The sequence below is a fragment of the Myodes glareolus genome, chromosome 19 (genome assembly GCF_982192425.1).
Source record: "Myodes glareolus chromosome 19, mMyoGla1.1, whole genome shotgun sequence".
Classification (NCBI taxonomy): domain Eukaryota; kingdom Metazoa; phylum Chordata; class Mammalia; order Rodentia; family Cricetidae; genus Myodes; species Myodes glareolus.
The window spans coordinates 41,184,887-41,205,020 of NC_142044.1; the positions used below are offsets into that span (position 1 = coordinate 41,184,887).

At 51.1% G+C, this 20,134-nt stretch overlaps 1 protein-coding gene across 1 annotated transcript in view; it reads left to right on the forward strand.

The window, feature by feature from the left end:
- Nptxr (neuronal pentraxin receptor) overlaps positions 1-20,134 on the forward strand; it is a 41,563-nt gene that overhangs the window by 7,770 nt on the left and 13,659 nt on the right. The window contains exons 4-5 of the mRNA XM_085679209.2: positions 16,336-16,497; positions 16,602-17,461. Of these exons, the coding sequence (XP_085535335.2) occupies positions 16,336-16,497; positions 16,602-17,461 (1,022 nt within the window). The remainder of the gene's footprint in view (positions 1-16,335; positions 16,498-16,601; positions 17,462-20,134) is intronic.

Consider the following 20,134-nt stretch of genomic DNA (forward strand, 5'->3'; position numbering starts at 1 on the left):
GGCACTGTGGTATAAAGAAAGCCCAGACATAAATGTTCATTTATAAGGTCAAATTATTTGTTTACATGTGTTTATTGTGTCCCATGGGTGCATGTAGAGGTCAGAGGACAACCTTTGGGAGTCATTTCTCTCTTTCTGCCATGTGAGCCCTGGGTCCTCAGGTCCTCAGGCTTGCAAGACAAACACCTCTACTTTCTTTCTTTTTTTAAAAAAGATTTATTTATTTATGTATACAACATTCTGCCTCCATGTGAAGAGGGTGCCAGATCTCATTTCAGATGGTTGTGAGCCACCATGTAGTTGCTGGGAATTGAACTCAGGACCTCTGGAAGAGCAGCCAGTGCTCTTAACCACTGAGCCATCTCTCCAGCCCAACACCTCTACTTTTCTGAGCCACTGGTGGATCCTAGTCAAATAATTTCTTACCAAGGTGCCAAAACCAGTCCATGGCAAAAGAGCATTGTTTTCTCTTTTGAGACAGGCTGGCCTCCAACTTGCTGTGGAGCCAAAGATGGCTGTGACCTCCTGCACCCACCACATCTGACTTATGTGGTTCTGGGAATTGAACCCAAGGCTTCCTGCAAGGCAAGTGCTCTATCAGCTGAGCCACATCCCCAACTCATTCACCTTTTCAATGAATGAAACCATCTGTTTGCAAAAGGATGAAATTGGATTTTTAAGAGGCAGACACATGGCGCAGCAGGAAAGATTTTAGGGAGCTCCAGTGGTACAGTCAGCTAGTGCACAGTGTTTAGATGAAATATTTAAAATCCTGGGAGCTAGAGAAATGGCTCAGCTGTTAAGGGTATTGGCTGCTTTTGAAGAGGACCTAGGTTCAGTTCCTAGTACCCACACGGTGGATCACAGCCATCCAGAACTCCAGTTCCAGGGGATATGACGCCCTCTTCTTGCCTTTCAGAGCACTGCACACACATGGTTCACACATGAAAGTAAAGCACTCTAACACATGGGCCTAAAAATTTTTAAATACAGTTGACAGTAAATATCAACCCACGTATGGGCAAAAAAAGGGGGGGAGGCAAACCAAATATCTGATAAAAAAAATTAATACCCAGAACACACAGAAAGTTCTTTTTTAAAAAAATAATTCTTTTATTTTTATTTTATGTGCATTGGTGTTTTGCTTACATGGATAGCAGTGTGAGGGTGTCGGATCCCCTGGGACTGGAGTTACAGATAATTGTGAACTGCCATGTGGGTGCTGGGAACTGAACTCAGGACCTCTGGAAGAGCAGATAGTGCTCTTAACTTCTGAGCCATCCCTCCAGCCCTCACCCCCAAATTATTAAAACTTAATGACATAAACAAAATAATAATAAAATCTTGAATCAAAACTGGCCAAAAGTCAAGGTATGGTAGCATACACCTGTAATCTCAGTATTCCAGAGAGGGAGGCAGAAGACTCAGAGCTGCAGGCCAGCCTGGGCTGTTTAGATATATTGTCTCCACAAAACAAACACAGGGGAACAACAAAATGGGCAAAGGACTTGAGCAGACAGTTCTCCAAAGAGTAAAGACTATGCAGAGGTGCATGACTCCCAGGATGGTCTGCATCAGGAGCCATTAGGGAGATGCCAGTCACACCTGTAGCAGGGACTGGGCCTGAGGGCTGGACCCTTGGCTGAGTGGGTAGAGTGCCCTGACATTGATCCCAGCACTCAGGGTGGAGGCAGGAGGACCAGAAGTTTCATATCTTTCTAGGTTACCTATCAAGTTCCAGGCCAAGCCTGGGCTACAGGACATTGTCAAAAAGAGAGTATGTGTGTGTGTGGGGGGGGGAACCTTACTGAGACAAGTCCCAGAAAGCCCACCCTTAGGCACTATTGGGCAGGAATATTAAATAGCGCAATCACTTTAGAAAACAGTATGAAGGATGCTTAAAAAGTTAAAACTAGCCCGGTGGTGGCGACGCACGCCTTTAATCACAGCACTTGAGAGGCAGAGGCAGGCGGATCTCTGTGAGTTCGAGCCCAGCCTGGTCTACAGAGTGAGTTCCAGGACAGCAAGGGCTACACAGTGAAACCCTGTCTCAAAAAACAAAACAAACAAAAACTTAAAACTAGAATTACCATAGGATCTACAATCTCACTTCTGATTAACCTTAAAGCAAGATCTTCAAGAGGTGAGTGTTTCCTCATAGCAAGAGTGGCACAAATAGCCACAAGAAAAACGTAGAAGCAACCCAGGGGCTGTCAATGGGTGGATGGAAATGTAAAATGTGATGTTATCTGCTATAATAGAACTCTGGAGACAATTCTGGTACAAGCTACAACAGGGATGAACCTTGAGGACCCGTTGCTACGCTGCAAGCTGGCTACAGGGCAAAGTCTGTCTGGCTCTGCTTTTAATGAGACAACTTTTGTAGTGGGGGGCTTCAAACAGGCAATGGAGTCACCTTGAGAGCTCTGAAGGTTGACGTAATCTGGCATTATAAAAGCAGCCAAATATGGTGGAGCATGGCTAGAATCCCAGCACTTGGGAGGTAGCGGCAAGAGGATCAGGAGTTCAAGATCAGCCTTGGCTACTTAGAGAGTTCTAGGACAGCCTGAGCTACCAAGGCCTCTAAGGCCTTGTCTTAAAAAAAGAAAACAAACAAAACCAAACCAGGGGCCTGAGGAGGTAGCTTTGGCAGTAAAGTGAGAGCTTGAGAATCTATTTCCACCCTTAGCAGCCAGGTCAGAGCAGAATGCAGTGACCGGCACTTGCAACCTCAGCTCTGGGGAATTGGAGACAAGAGGATCACCGGAGCTCACTGGGAGCCAGTTAGCTAAATCATTGAGCTTCCGGCTCAGTGGGAGACCTGTCTCAAAAGATCAGGCCGAGAATAGAGCTGGAGAGATGGCTCAGAGCCGTCCTTCCAGCTCTTTCAGAGGACCTGAGCTTGGTGTCCAGCACGCATATCAGGTGGCTCACACCACCTGTGACTCCAACACACTCTTCTGGTCTCCACAGGTACCTACACACCTGTGACATATACACACACACACATTGTTGGTAGAGGCTGCTTGTTTGTTTCCCGGCCGCCCAGACCCAAAATAATCACACAGAAACTGTATTAATTAAATCACTACTTGGCCAACAGCGTCTTTCTAGCTAGCTCTTATATCTTAAATCAACCCATTTCTATTATCTTGTATTTTACCACAGGGTTGTGGTTAACTGGTACTGGTGTGCTGGCATCTTTCTCCTCTGGTGGATACATGGTGTCTCTTTGACTCTGCCTACTCTCTCTCTGTATCTTTTTCAGCCTGGCTATATTCTTCTGTTACAACATTGTCTGAAAGCAGCTTCTTTATTAACCAATGGCAATAAAGCATATTTACAGTATACAGAGGGGAACCTCACATCACACACATAAATAAAACAAACAAAATCTTTTCTAAAGGGTAGATAAGGTGAAGCGTCAGTGAGATGGCGTAGAGGGGAGGCGTTTGCTGAGCAGACCTGACCTCTTCTGAACCGTGTGAAGGGGAAGGAGAGAAGCCATCCCTCAAAGGTGCCTTCTGACCATGCCATAGCACGCATGGCCCATCATGCATATATCATACACACATACACAAAATGGGTGAAATGTAGTATTTTAAAAATAAGGTATCTGATCGAACAGTGATGGGGCACACCTTTGGTCCCAGCCCTCGGAAGGCAGAGGCAGGTGGATCCCTGTGAGTTCAAGGCTAGTCTGGTGAACAGAGTGAGTTCCAGGATGGCCAGAGCTGTTACACAGAGAAACCCTGTATTGGGGAAAACAACAACAACAACAACAACAACAAAAGGTAACAAATTATGGAAGAAGATGCCTGGTGTCAACCTCTGGCCTCCACACATGCACACCCTCCAACATGTGTACACATACATAGGACACACAAAGCGGAAAACCCTCACAAAAGTGCTTAATACTGCTGAATGACATTAGCGTAATCAACATGGTCAATTTTGTGTTGTGTGTTTCCTACATTGGACCATTGGAAACAAAATAAATTCAGAAAGAGAATTGACAAGCACAACTTCATCTATGCAGCCAGCCTGTCCCTGCTGTCATTCACAGCCCTTGCTGCCTCCCTGGGTATCTATAATCTCGGTGGGGCAGTGAGATCTAAGGAGAGCCATGAAGAAGACAAAGCCTGCCAGAAGGCAGTCACCCGGGAGGCCCACATCTGATTTCAGAGCTGAGGCTAGATGGGACCTGGTCCCCTCCTGTCCCTCAGCTGGGATGGAGCCTTCATTAGAGACACCTGGGACCCAAGTCTTTTCTGCCCTTTCTAAAGGCTTCGTGAGCTCAGAGAATGATTAACGCCTGTGAGGGTCGGCAGTGGCCTTTATGAGTAAGTGGGCCTGGGGTGCCATCTACAAAGCAGAGGATCGATGGAAGCAGGACAGGCTGGGTGGCAGGGGTTCTGTGTTCTGGGAAATAATGACATTCCCTGCCATGTCCTTTGACCATCCTTGCTTTGTGGTCTAAAATGGAGCCATGAACAACAGCCTTTGGGATTGGACGTGGTGTCCCAGGCATTCTCTGGCCCAGCAGAGGCTCCCGACTGTTCTCAGGGAGCCAACAGGCACTCTGGAAAAGGCAAGCGTGCCTCTGTCCTGATGGAGAGTCAGAAGCTCCCTTGGAGACCTCTGCCACACTCGGCCTGCCTTGAAGACAGTGGCACCCAGCAGTTGGCTTGCTGTGGTGAGTACCTCTGGCTCATCACTGCCTGCTTTTTAAGCTCAGGGGCCATGAAGAGCTGTGTCCAAAACTCATGTGGCCCAGTGGGAAGCTGCTCGTCACCTCTCACCAGGCCTCCATGTTCCTTTACCTTGAAGGAAAACAGGTCGCCCTGGTAAGCTGGGTTGTCTGGAGTGTGGGAAGGAGGTGGTGACTAAAGAGGAGACATCTTCCAGGTCTGTGGTCAGACGTGGCTGCTCCTGGCATCCGGCTCAGTGTCCCAGCTGCTTGGCACCAGCTAGCATTGCCCAACACCACCATAAACAGCTTGAAGACAGTAAAAAGGCAGGCTGGAGTCTCTGCCCTCAATCAGGCCAGTTACCCAGTCTGGGCTTTGTGCTTCACCCTGAAAATGGGGACAGGCTCATTAAAGTTAGTGAGCATGTGCGGAGTGGGGTCTGTGAGGGATGGCTCACTATGAACTGCCCAGCACACAGCTCCTTTAATGCCCAGAGAAGTACCAGACCCTGCCAGGAAGGTTTCTGAGAGATAGCACCAAGCCTAGACCCCAAGCAATCCTGCTAAACGTTCACACCATCTTGGTACAACATTATCATTGGAGCCAGGCTGCCAACTGTATGGAACCCATGGAACACTGTTGTGGGCTGTTGTTTTGGTTTGTTTTGTTTGTTTGCTCTTTACTCTTTGGGAGGCACATCCCCCAGCCCCCAAATAAACACATGAAGACTTATTATTACTTATAAATGCCTGGCCTTAGCTTGGCTTATTTCTTGCCCACTTTCTTAAATTAGATGATCCCCTCTACCTTTTGCCTCTGGGTTTTTACCTTTCTCTATTTCTGTGTCTTTTTCTTTCCTTCTTATCTGTGTCTTGATGTGTTGCTGGGTGCTGGCCTCCTTGCTTCCTCCTCTCCTTTTCTCACCCCTCCTTGAGCCTGAATTTTTCCTTCCATTTAGTCTTTCTGCCTGCCAGCCCCAGCTATCCCTCTCCTGCCTAACTATTGGCTATTCAGCTCTTTATTAGACCAATCAAGTGTTTTCCACAGGCAAAGTATCACAGCTTCACAGAGTTAAACAAATGCAACATAAAAGAATATGTCACATCTTTGCATCATTAAACAAATATTCCACAGCATAAAGGGATGTAGCACATCTTAAATTAATATTCTACAACAGCTCATCTCTTGCCTGTTCAGCACCTTGGTTTACCTGTCTATATAAAATGGGGAAAGGGTCTGGAGAGATAGCTCAGTCTATAAAGTGTCTGCCTTGAAACCATGTTGATCCCCCACACTCACAAAAAAGCCAGGCATGGTGGCACATGACTGTAACCCCAGGGTTGGGCCGGGGCAATGGCGGAGAGAGGCAGGCCCTTGCAGATTATTGGTCAGCCAGCCTAGATGATTTCACAAGCTCCAGGGTCAGTGAGAGATCCTGTATCAACAAATAAAAGTGGATGGGGCTGGAGAAATGGCTCAGCGGTTAAGAGCACTGACTGCTCTTCCAGAGGACCCGGGTTCAATTCCCAGCACCCACATGGCAGCTCACAACTGTCTGAAAATTCAGTTCCGGGGATCTGACACCTTCACACCAATGAACATAAAATAAAGATAAATAAATCATTAAAAATTTAAAAAAAAATAAATAAAAGTGGAGCAAGATGTCTCAGAGGGTTAAGGCAGTTGTTGTCAACCCTGACTCCCTGAGTTTGATCCCCAGGGGTCTCCTGGCAGAAGAAGAGAACCAACTCCTCCTTTGACTATGCAAACATGAATACACACAAATAAATAGATGTAACTTATAAGCTAATAAATAAAAGTGGAGAATGTTTGAGGAGACACCAACTGATGACATTTGGCCTCTGCATAATACACATACCTGCATGTATGTACCACACACACTAACATGTATATGCCCCCATCCCCACATACAACCAAACAGGAAAGGATAGTGAGGGTCCACTCTTCACAGGGTTGCTGAGAGCCAGACTCCGAGTCTGCATTTGCATCTTCTGGTAATCCACAGGCTGCAGCCATTGAAGCTGAGAGAAAGGTGGAGCCACCTGCTCCGGCTTAAGCTGAACAGCTGGGACTGAAGCCAAAACGCTTGACTTCAGGATCCTCGCTCTCAAATACCCCATTCTACCTCATCGCTCCGCTCCGTAGGTCCCACATTCAAAACATAGCTCCTGACCGCATGCAGACTCCCGAGGCTTTCTGACTCAGCCCCTTTTCCTAGGAAACCCAAATCCTATTCCTGCCTCAGACTCATTCTTTGCCAGCCAGACAGCAGTGTCTGTGACTAAGCGGACCCCTGTATGGAAGTGTCACTCTGATCTATCACTTCCTCTGCAACCTGCTGTCCTGGTCCAGACCTCGCTGTACCCCACTTCAAAGTGTGGACTTGCACAGGGTCAGGGAAAAATGTGTTTACTTCTTATCCCTTGACCTCACGTGACCCCAGAGCTAGGGAGCCATGTATGAGGCAGGAGGCTAGAGGCCTGGGGTCTTCTTAGGGACAGTTGATGCCACTGTCTCCAAACAGGAAGAACTGAGTGCACGGCAGGTGTCGCAGGTGCCGATGTGAATTTGGAAGTGAGGAAGTTGGGGCCAGAGCTCAGGATCTGCCCATGTCTGAATCATCTCATGAAGCAGGGATCAGTTTAGGGGTCAGTAAGGAACATATTTTTCAGTCCCCAGGATGAACCTTGGAGAATGTGGCTGATTTGAGGGCTATTTAAAAAAAAAAAATTGGAGGCTGGAGAGATGACTGAGTGGTTAAGAGGTTTAGTGCTCTTGCAGAGGACCTGGGATCAATTTCCAGTACCCACATTGTGACTCTCAAAGGTCTATACCTCCCATTGCGGAGGCTCTGATGCCCTCTTCTGGTCTCCAAGGACACTGCATGCTTGTATTTCATATACATTCACAAAGGCACACATGTGTACATAAAGACATTAAAAACTTTTAAATGTTTATTATAACTGTGTGTATGTGTCACATGTGAGTCACTGAAGGCTTGTGTGTGCCATGGCCAGCTTTATGGTCAGAGGCCAGCTTTGTGGCATAGGTTCTCTCCTTCCACTGTGAGCTCTGGGAACCCAGTTCAGGTCATCAGGTTTGTGTGGCAGGCACGTCTGCCTGCTGAGCCACCTCTCCAGTGACAAGAGCTATATTGAAGTATGATCTGAGCTGGATGCTCCAGAGAATTGGGGGACCAGGAAAGGGACACATGTTCCCATCAAAGGAACTTAAATTAGATGCATCTGCATACACACACGCACACACACACACACACACCCAATCCCCCTCTGGAGACCAGTTGTAATGGGAACTTACCACAAGCAGGCAGCCAACCAGAGGAAGCTTTGCCCAGCAGGGACTGCTGGCAGCATCCTCTCTGAGGACTCTACAGAAACACCATAATGAGGAGCCAGCTTCTGGCACCTTCCAGGACATCTAAACTCTGGAGAACCAAGCCAAGTGGGACTTCCCATCCACACTCCCCCAAACTCAAACTCCTATGCTTGAGAATGCAATGGCATCTGGTGAAGGGAGGGCAGACTGGGTTGTAGTCTTTTTGCTTGTTTTGTTTTGCTTTGTTTTTCAAGACAAGGTTTCTCTGTGTACCCCTGGCTGTTCAGGAACTCTCAAAGTAGACCAGGCTGTAGAGCACACCTGAGCTCACACAAGACCCCCCCCCCCTCTTTCTCGCTCTCTGGCTCTCTAATCCACACTGGCCTCAAACTCACTATGTAGCCAAGGATGACCTAACCTGATACTCCTGCCTCAACCTCCCAAGTGGCGTACAGCCTGGCACCACCATGCCTGGCTTATTCTGTGCTGGAGACCAAACCCGGTCCTCATGCATGCTAGACGAGTGCTCTACCAAATGAGCTACTTGGCCTGTTTCAGCGTCTGAAGATTCCAGTAAAGGAGACTGGAGAGAGGTCAGCTGGTAGCGTGCCTGCCACACAAGCCTGAAGGCCTGAGTTTGGATTATAAAAACCCAGGTTGGTGGCACTTGCCACTAACCCCAATGTTGAGGGCAGGGGAGCGGTTGGGCAGAGACAGGCAGATCCCTGAAACTCATTGGCCAACAAGCCCAGCCAAATCTATGAATTTCACAGTCAGTGAGAATCTGTCTCAAAAGAAGGTTGGGGGGGGTTCAGTAGAGGAAGACACTTTACAGCTGACCTCTGACCTCTCTGTGGATACATGGATGTACACAAACCCAGAGGTGACAACACATTGAGATGACGTCAGAGGAGGGAAAGATGGGTGAATTGACTGGCTTACAGAAGCAGTCGCTGGGCAAGAGTGAAGCCATTGCTGCCTAAAGTGAGCCCAACACAGCTATCCTGAGTGTCTATGGACACTCTTGTCTTGTTTTGTGTTTTGGAGAAAAGGTCTCACTAATGTAGACCAGGCTGGCTTCGAACTCAAAGGGATCCACCTGCCTGTGTCTCCCAAGTGCTGGGATTGAAGGCGTGCGCCAGGCTTCTATGGATATTTTTAACAGGCCCTTTATCCATGTCCTCAGATCAGGCCAAAGGTACTGGACTCAGGAGGACCAGATAAGACACAGCATATCCCAGGAACTTGAATTTCAGCGTGGGAATTTGAACATAAGCTCCTCAGATTAGCCATCTAGCAACCTGCTTATGCTCTCTGTGCTTCGGTATCAATGTCTGCAACACAGGAATGGTGGTGGCGACGCTGGGTCCCCTTGGGGTTTTGTGAGGCCCTAATGAAGCACCTCAGAGCAGTACCTAGTCTGGCAGTGCCATCTCACAAGAGTGTCCCTTCTTGTCACATGCCTCCTCCTGTCAGTCCTGCAGAAGTCCCTTCCCTCCATGCTTCCTGTTTTCAAGTTTGGAGAGAATAGCGTCTGGGTGCAGCTGGCTAGTGGCTGCAGTTACGGTGGGGATACGTGGACTTTAGATAGGAGAGACCCGTGACCGGAGTCTCCTGAGGCTGACACACTAGCTCAGGGACAGAAGCAGGAAGGGCCTGGCTCACAGGGCTTCTCACCTGCCCTGCCCTCCTATGCTGCCTCATTTTCCTGCCAGAGAGCTTCCTAACCTGGCCCCCGCTTTCAGATTCTCCCTGGGTACAGGAGGAACCAGATGGCCTTGGGAGTGGCTGCCAGGCACATATGAAGGGCCACGCAGCCAAAGTCCCGGGGCCATCCCTTGCTGTAGCCAAACCAGGACTGTTCAGACCCATTTCACAGACAAGAAGGGGTATCCCCAAAGCCGTAGGCTCTAAAGGCAACATCTGCAGAACCCCATGGCCCCCCAAAAATTCTCTTTAAGTAGAAAAGAGATGTACCTGGAGCTGCCCAGACACAAAAGACCCACATGTGGGAAACCAGCTCCAGGACCTCAAAAGTACATACAGGGCTCAGTGGGTAAAGATGCCTGCCATGGAGGAAGATGGTCTGAATTCAATCCCTGAGACGCACATGGTGGGGAAAGAGCCGACCCCTGCATCTTGTTCTCTGCCCTCAACATGTGTATACACTTCTGTCTCCCTCACCCTGAAATAATGTTAAAAAAAAATTAGATGTCCACACAAAGCATAGATTAATGTGAGAGACACTGCTGCAGGGTCGCTAGCAGGAAGGGAGGGGCTCCGCGGACTGCAGGAAGAGGCCCTTTCTTAGGACATCCACATAGGACAGGGGTGACAGGTGGTAGTGGGAGATACAAAATGACAACTGCTGAACTCAGACGCCAGCTTGGGCACCCACTGGCCATGGGACCCCAGGATGAACCCTGAGCCTGAGTTCAGCTTCCCCAGGTGTGGAATAACCACTAGGTAGCCTGGCCTTGGGTGAGACCCCATGAGGCAAGACTCAGAAGGAGGAAGAGCCAGTGTCTAGGGGCTGCAGGGAACCCAGCCTGTCCCTCAGAGCAACAGACGACAATCTTGCTGACCCTGGTCCCACTGGCCTTTCTTCTCTGGGCCTGGCCTGGGCTCTACACAACTTGAATGGCCCTGCCAGCAGAATACACTCTTCCTCCTGCTTTGGGGCTCCTCCAGAGCCTGCAGGAACAGATGTCCACTTTCTGCCCAAGCCTATGGCTGGGCTAGCTTTCTAGATGCTTCCAGGAAGCAGAGAGTCTGGGTGGAAATCTCTTGGCTTCCTCAGGAGGCATGCTGTCCCCTCACTGGCTTCCATCCACCTCTCTATTGATTGGGTCTCCTCATCCCAGCACCCACTACAAATGTACAAACATTTTTTGGCCCCAGCAGGGTCTTGCTTCCCTCTGAAGAGGCAGGAATGTGTGGAGCCAAATTCATAAATGAGTTCTGGACTCAAGTCTTAAAGCAGGCAAGAGGGCACCAAGAAAGGAAAGTAACATTGAGCACCTAATCCATGCTTAGGAACACACAGGGAAGCAGGGAACTTTTACCAGTCACCTTCTGAATGTCAGGCATTGTCTTGTGCCCTGGAAATTCAAAGCAGTGTGGTAAGAAATGAAGGCTGGGGCCGGAAGATTGCTCAGTGGTTTGAGATGCTTGCTACCAAGCCTGACCTGAGTTCAATATCCAGTATCCACATGGTAGAGGAAAAAGAAAACCAACTCCTGAAAATTGTCCTCTGATCTCTGTACATATATGTGTACCTGCATAAATATATGTGTACATGCATAAATACATGAGATAGATGATAGATGATATATAGATAGATAGAAGATAGATAGATGATAGATAGATAGATAGAAGATAGATAGATAATAGATAGATAGAAGATAGATAGATATATAGATAGATAGAAGATAGATAGATAGATAGATAGAAGATAGATAGATAGATAGAAGATAGATAGATAGATAGATAGATAGATAGATAGATAGATAGAAGATAGACAGATAGATAGATAGAAGATAGATAGAAGATAGATAGATAGAAGATGGATAGATAGAAGATAGATAGATAGATAGAAGATAGATAGATAGATAGAAGATAGATAGATAGATAGAAGATAGAAGATGGATAGATAGATAGATAGATAGATAGATAGAAGATAGATAGATAGATAAATAGATAGATAGATAGAAGATAGATAGAAGATGGATAGATAGATAGATAGATAGATAGATAGATAGATAGATAGATAGATAGATAGATAGATAGATAGAAGATAGATAGGTAGATAGAATAAGACAGTAAACAGTAAAGAGAAAATGGTGCCTGTACCTGGCCCCTGACCCCTGTGGGAGAACTCTATACAATGTCTTTCCTTACTCCTCATCATCCTGTCTGTGGGTATCACCGACTGCACAGCTCTGATGAAGGAGGTGAGAGCTTCTGTCAGAGACCAGACAATGCACGGTCCTTACAATGGGAAGGTGACCTCTTTCCCCATCCTGGGAGAAAGGGGCTGCTTTGTTCTCAGGCACACCCTCTGAGGGAACACCTGCTCCAGTAGCATGTAGCCATGCTGGAGGTAGGAGATGGGGCTGTGAGAGCTGGTCCCAGCCTGTGTGCAGGAAGAAGGCACCATGACGGTGCTGCAAGGGGAGCACCAGGGACTGGAGGGAGGGCACCCGGGGCTGAAGGGAGGGCACCAGGGACTGCAAGGGAAGGCATCAGGGGCTGGAGGGAGGGCACCCAGGGCTGAAAGGAGGGCACCCGGGGCTGAAGGGAGGGCACCAGGTACTGCAAGGGAGGGCACCCAGGGCTGAAAGGAGGGCACCCGGGGCTGAAAGGAGGGCACCTGGGGCTGAAAGGAGGGCACCCGGGGCTGAAGGGAGTTTACCCGGGGCTAAAGGGAGGGCACCAGGGGCTGGAGGGAGGGCACCCGGGGCTGAAGGGAGGGCACCCGGGGCTGAAGGGAGGGCACCTGGGGTTGAAGGGAGTTTACCTGGGGCTGAAGGGAGGGCACCAGGAACTGCAAGGGAGGGCACCCAGGGCTGAAGGGATGGCAAGGTGGACCATGACAGGCCACTCCCTGCCAACACAGAGGGAGCATGGCAGAATGGCTTGGCTTTGGGGACCTAAGGAGGGCCACATTTATGGTTTGTCCAGGACTGAGAGATTCCCGGGGTTGCAGGGCACTCACCCCTAAAACTGGGGAAAAGCTCAGGCCATCTGGTGAGAATCAGGAGTCCTAAGCCCCACATTCAAATCCTGCCTCTGCTCCGTGCCTGCTATGGAGACTACCGGTAACCTTTCTAGCAACTGTCCATGTTTAAAATTTATTTATTGGAGGGGGCGCTTGTGTGGAGGTCAGAGACAACTTCCCAGAGTTCGTTCTCTCCTTTTATCACACGGGTCCAGGGATTGAACCCAGACTGCCAGGTTTGGCAGCAAGCACTTGTACCTGCTACGCCAGCCCTGTATCCCGTGGTTTTTAGAAGCCACGAAATTACATTTCTTGCACCCACTCCATCCTTTCCATGCCCACTCCTTTTAAATTAACCATAGCGTGGTAAAAAAAAAAAAACAACTAATTGAGCAGAACTTTTATTTGTCTATTTATTTACTTTATTGTATTTGTGGCGTATGTGTGTGTATAAGTGTTCATGCATGTGCAGGTGCACATGTATGTGTATGCTCAGAGGCCAGAAGTCAGCATTGGTTTCTTCTCATTTGCTCTCCATCTTTGAGACAGGATCTCTCACTGCCCTCGCCATTTTGGCTAGGCTAGCCAGCAAGCCCTTCGAGCTGCCCAGACCCCTATGGCAGACTGGTGCCACCACACCTAGGTTTCTGTCGTTAGATGGGGGTCTCACTATGTAACTCTAGCTGACCTGAGACTCACTGTATAGACCAGGTTGGTGTGGCACTCACAGATGTTCCCCTGTCTCTGTTTCCTAAGTGCTAGGATTAAAGGTGTGCACTACCACATCCAGAAAAAAAAATCCTTAAAAAATGTTATTTTAAAAAAAATGTTATTTAAAAAAATTTGTTATTTATAACAAAATTCCCTCATCCTAGGAATGGGATGAAAATGAAGAAATAAAAGCCTAGGCTTTCTGGGGTGTATTCCAGTATAGAGCTTTTGCTTGACGTGCACAGGCCCTGGATTCTGTGCCCAACACCAGAAGAAGAGAAAACAAAAGAGATATAAGACGTGTGATGGAAAATGGGGGTGCTATGACAGAAGGTTCCCTGAGAACACCCCTGACCATCCCTGCGGGAATTCTGTTAGGAGAAAGGAAGTGTGTTCCCAGAAGAGATGGGTTGAGCTTCAGCTCCCTGCCCAGAGCAATGGCATTGCATGTGGGGGAGCTTCCACGGGAAGTACTCTCTAAGAAGCAACTGAGGGTTGGGGAAGGGGGCTTCTGCTGAGTGCCGGGGCTAAAGAGGAATGGAGGCGGTGACATTGCAGGCTGGGCTTCCGTGGACCAGTGTAGAGATAGGAGGCATTGTGGTGCCTGGGGCATTCTCAGTTTGAGGTTGTTGCAGGCAGCTGGCACAAGGATGGAAAGCCAAGTTATGCTCAGAGTAGCAACTCTATCTGCCTCTCTCTCTCTCTCTCTCTCTCTCTCTCTCTCTCTCTCTCTCTCTCTCTATCTATCTCAGCTCTCATGAAGCTCACAATGACCTGGTACCACACCTTGGCTTTATGTGGTACTGGGGCTTCATGCCTGCTCACCAAGCCCTCTGCCAGCTGAACTACATCCCCAGTCAGGATGGTTTTTTTTTTTTGTATACTTTCACAATTCCTCATTTTATAGAGGAGAGACACAGAAGATGTCAAGAATGGTGAAAGGCCTGAGCTTCGCCTCGCCTGCAAACTGGCAAGTTAGAGCCAAGGGGGATGGTGCTCATCTCTATGAGTTTGAGGTCAACCTGGTCTATGTAGAGAGTCCCAAGTTAGTGAGGGCTACACAGAAGGACCTTGTCTCAAAAACAAATGAGCGAAATAAATGAGCAGGCTAGCAGGTTTCATGGATGCCAGGGAAGAGTCACGCACAGAGAGACTCACCGCAGGCAGCTTTCACTGCAAATAGGCAATAACACTCCGTGCCTTCGTGGAGCAACAGAGGCGCCCTACATGGACACACACAGTAGGTCTGCAGCACAGCCAATACACTGTGAGCTAAGATAGCCTTGATCTTCTTCTGACGGGCTACAAACTGGCCCAACCCACTGTGGTCCTGGAGTTGTGAACTGTACACTGATCAGCAAGCAAACCTGCCCTCTGGTTAGAAGGAAACACTCGCTCTGTTTTCCCCAGACCGTTTACCATGTAGGCATCCCTGGAAAGATGGTTTCGGACAAGACCTGGGATGCCACTGGTGGGTGTTTAACAGAGGGGTGACTCATACCATTGCCTTAATAGTCATGCTAAGCCATAGACCAGTTTAAACAAGATTCAACTCCAGCCCCGGTGCTCATCTGTTCGACTGTCTCCAAACTCTTGGGGTGGCTGATGACACCCAGTCACAGGTGACTGCGCCACTCTTCGTAGTGGCTTTCCTCTAGGCCTCTCCTGGCTTTCCTTGCATCTGGAAGAACGTTTTTCCCCTGGGGATATCGCCTACCTCTCTGTCTTCGTGGATACATTAGAATCGCTGGGGTGTTGTCTTTTGCATCCCGTAAGACTGCAGGGGACCCAAACTGTTGCCTTCAAAGGTCTGAGGCTAGTTCTCCAGTTGAAGGTGCTTCCTCTAAGCCATGCTGCTTGGGCTGAGTTTTAGGTTACTAACTTGCATGCACTCATAACCCGGCTCTGTGTGTTCATGATGAGCAGGTTCAGCATTGGCTGAATTCCTGTGCTTCTTACCACTCAGGTCTGGACAACAATCCCTGACTCTAGGAGGTGGGTGAGCAGAGGGGACATAATCCGCATTAGTGTGGAGGGAAGGGAGTTAGAACACACGCCCATGGACCACCCATGGGATACCAGGGGTCAGGGAGGAGTCCCCAGGTTCCTGGGGGCTAATGCCCCCTCGGGAACATCCTGGTCCCCTCCCAGTCATGTCCACACTGGCAGTTGTGGGGCAGAGACTTTGAGATGGCCTTCCCATCAGGTCAAGGCTTGGCTCAGGTCTTAGTGAGCAATTCCCACAAGCCCCAAGCTGCAGCAGAAACATGGCCTCCCAGAGTTCTTTCAGCCCAGAAATCCACCCCAGACAGAGCCAGTCTACAGAAGGATGGCGCTGGGACTGGACTGGAAAGGGTGGCAAGGTTTTTAAAACATTTAATTGCTAAGTTAATTTTCAACAGAGTATATATAGACATTTTAGACACGATAAAGTAAAACCTACACTCACACACAGCCCACTCCTGCCTGGTCTTGGCGCCCACCAGCTTGCTTTCCACCTGCCACTCTGATGGAGGCTGCAGCGAGCTAGGGGCTTCTTTTCTGGGAACCTTGAATCTTGCAGGCCCAAGGACTCAAGATGGGGGTGCTTCTGATAGTTCCTGCCATCCCAGAGATGGAGAAAAGTGAGCCCTCCTCCCCTAGGAAGGTTGGGGGTAGCAGGTGACACTCAGGTGACCACAGCAGAAACAAATCTCCTCACCCCAGGGCTGTCTCCTTTCTCCCCCAGCTCCCACCCTACTAGTTTTGACCAGGCAGACGTGACTGGCCTCAAATGCTGCTCCGAATTGCACACTAGCTGTGTGACCTTGGGTTGCCATCTGGGCTCCAGGGTCTCAGTTTCCTCTTTATATCAAGAGCTTGTTCACTCTGCGGCTGAACTACAACGGAGCCTGCATCACGCTGAGCCCAGAGCCCTCAGTTTCCTCATTCGTATGGTGAGAATGTTCACGCTGAGTGTTAACCGCAACCGAGTCTGCAACGTGCAGAGCCCCGAGCCCCGCAGGGGCTCAAATGTCCGCATTCTGGGGGACCCGGAGAAGACCAGAGTCCAGACAGCAGGGTCGCCCTGGAACCCAGCCGCCACGTAGCCACCCAGTCACCACCCTCCCCGTGAAATGAAGTCCTGGGCGTGGCGCACACACCCGGGCTCCCGGCACGGAACGGGTGCGGGGCTGGGCCTCCGCTGGCCCCGGGGGAGCGAGTGGGGCGGGGCCGCCGCGCCCGCCTTCTCCTCCTCCCGCCGCGCGGGCTCAGAGCGGCGGCAGCAGCGGCCGCGGCGACATCTCCGGCTCCCGTTCCGGCTCCCGCGCTCCCGGGCCCCGCGCCCCGACCCCGCCGCCGCTCCTGCCGGGGGCCTCGCGCGCCCCCTCCGCGCTTCACGCTGAAGTTCCTGGCCGTGCTGCTGGCCGCGGGCATGCTGGCGTTCCTCGGTGCCGTCATCTGCATCATCGCCAGCGTGCCCCTGGCGGCCAGCCCCGCTCGCGCGCTGCCCGGCGGCACCGACAACGCCTCGGCCGCCGGCGCCCCGGGCCCGCACCGCAGCCTGAGCGCCTTGCACGGCGCTGGCGGCTCGGCCGGGCCCTCGGCGTTGCCCGGGGAGCCTGCTGCCAGCGTCTTCCCGCCGCCGCCCGGGCCGCTGCTCAGTCGCTTCCTCTGCACGCCGTTAGCCGCTGCCTGCCCGTCGGGGGCCGAGCAGGGGGACGCGGCGGGCGAGCGCGCGGAGCTGCTGCTGCTGCAGAGCACGGCGGAGCAGCTGCGCCAGACGGCGCTGCAGCAGGAGGCGCGCATCCGCGCAGACCGGGACACCATCCGCGAGCTCACCGGCAAGCTGGGCCGCTGCGAGAGCGGCCTGCCGCGCGGCCTCCAGGACGCCGGGCCGCGCCGCGACACCATGGCCGACGGCGCCTGGGACTCACCAGCGCTGCTCCTGGAGCTAGAGGACGCGGTGCGCGCGCTGCGGGACCGCATCGAGCGCATCGAGGTGAGCGGCGCGCCGTCGGGGACACAGGGTGTGGGGGGCGCTGCCCTGCCAGCGACGCGCGAGTCCCGGGTCCCCGGGGCGGTCACCCGGAACACGCTCCTGGCTGGCACCACGGGAGCGTCCTGGTTCGGATCCCAGGTGGGAGCCTGGCACGGTGACCGAGGCACGCGAGTGGGAGAACGGTGTCCACTTGTAGTGGAAATTGATTGAGAGGCAGGTGTGGCATGTTTGGCACATACGAGGCTCTCCTTAGATGTCCTTCTACTGGAACTCGGAGCAGCATCCGCCCCACACTCACTACTGTTAGGAAGTATGCCCCTCATGCCCGAGTGCCCTATTAACACCAACCTACTTGCACCACTTCCCACCCTCCGGCCACGCCCAGCTTTCTATACCTGAAGCTCTGGACTCCTGGGGAGTCAGCGGGTGACTCTACAATAGGGACCAACTTAGCTCCCTTCTCCTGCTTTTCCAGGTCAGATACAGGAAGCCTGGGTTGTAGGAACCCTACTCTGAGTTGTGTGTGATGCTAAGCCCATTGATTGATTATACTATGGTCCCCTTTCTCCCTGTTACAAATTCCCAGCCTGGGGATGTAGAGGTGAAACAGATTGGGCAGTCCAAACAGCCAGGAAGTCTTGGCCATTCCCAGACATGGACTGATTTCCAGACACAATAGGCAGTTAGATCTGGGGCAAATGCATATGGCTCCATGTTCAGCCTGGGGGTGCAGGAGGAGAAACCTGTGGGAAAGTTGTAGGCCCTAGCCCAGAAGACCACCGGAAAATCAGCTGCTCACACCCCCACTTAAAGGTGTCTGGACCACAGCCTCTCCCACACCACCCCCAAGGTTTCTACTCCCCTTACGGAAGGGAGAAAATCCAGCTCAAACCTCTTGAGCTGGCAGAGGGGAAGGTCAGCCAGGCCAGCACCTTCTTCCCTGCCCAGGGGTGAAGTTCCAAAAACCAAGAGTAGGAAAAAGACTAAATAAAAAGCTCCAAGTCTGCAGGGAAGGACAGCCTCAGTCTCCTTACCTGTATAATGGGTATCGTGACACTCTATATCCCACCAAATACTCCAGTTCCAAAGATATAAGTATAATTGGGAGCAAGCTCTCCCCTTACGAAGATTGTCCTAATGTGAAAATCATTTGTTTGGTGTTTTTCCCTTCTGCCCCAGCCCTGGCACCACAGATGGCACAGGTGGCTCCTCCCACGTCTGTGACTGGTGGGGCTGGGATGACCCTGGCCCTGCTCCCTGGCACCTGCCTCTTGGCAAGGTGGGCTTTCCTGTGGTGGGCCTGCTGAGGCAGAGGGATCCTGGCGCCTGGGATTTGGCAGTGGGTCAGCCTCCCAGGCTTGGGGAGCCCCGGCTTCCCCCACATTCTCCTTCCTGTGTTTGCTGAGTGCAGCGGACATGGGTCTGGTTTCTGAGCCTGGCAGCAGCTAGAGTCAGTCTCCTGGGGTCCACGCTGCCACTCTCAGTAGGGACTCATGCGTCCCTAGGCCACTGACATAGCTCTCCTTTCTCTTCTCACCCAGATTTACAGGGTCTGCTGTCACCAAGAGTAGTCCTCCCGAATCTGCTCTAGCTAGTGCCCCCAGAGGTCATGACCTGAAGGGGCTTTCTAATCTCTGCCTACTGACTCCTTTTTGACTGCTGACTCCTTCCCTTTCTGGCTTCTAGATGCATCTCCCCGTCCCCGCTTACTGGACCACAGCATCTCTGTCTGCTTCAAGACTCTTCTTGGCTCTTCTCTTGTGTCCCCTGGGTGGTTGAGCCACACCCAGGGGCTTCCGGTGCTCACTCCCCAGGACCCACAGATCCTGCCTGCATCTGTGTATCCACTCCCAGCTGCCTCTTGGCTGGTCCCTTGCCTCCAGACACATCTGGGAGTGTTCCTACCTTGGGGTTCCTTCGTGGGGGACACACTTCTCAGTCTGAAGCTAGCCACCTGCTTGAATGTGATCTGGCTCCTCAGCCTTGTCTCTCAGGCCTCTCCCGCCTTCTCTTGGGTCAGTCCACCCCCCCCCAACACACACACAAGCACCTACTCTAAACTCCTTCCTCCCAGAGGCCTTCCCCAGCCATACCATAACCTTCCCCCTCCCCCCATCACCACCCACCTGTGCACCTCTGGGTCACCCCTGTACCTTCCAGCTAGACCTGACTCCAATAGGTGGAGACATCAGACAGACCTCCTCCTCTTACCCACCTCAGGTGGGGGCCAGCCGAGCCTGAGGACTTTAGAAAAAGCGTTGGTTTGTTTGCTTGTTTTAGTTTTTATTGTTCACTGAAAAAAACCAACAGGTTTGGGGAGAAATTTCTGTCTGACGATTCTCTCCCCTTTCGCTGCTCCCTGATACTACCCCACCAGCAGGTATCCTCACAGGCCAGGACAGAGTTACCGTTTCCCCATCATCCCTAGCCTCTGTGCCTGGGGAGGAGCCCAAGTTGCCTCTGATTTCCTCCCTTCTGCAAGCTGTGACAAAGTTGTTTGTTTCCTCTTTAGTTTGTTGAATGGAGCCTTTAGCTGAAGTCCCTGGGGTGCCATTCCCAGATCAGAGGATGTGGCCTTCTCCTGACTATGGCCAAGAACCACTTTTCAATGGAGCTGGTCCACTTAGGTGGCATCCGGCCATGCCGGCGTGTCCCAGAGTTCCATTTTTGTGG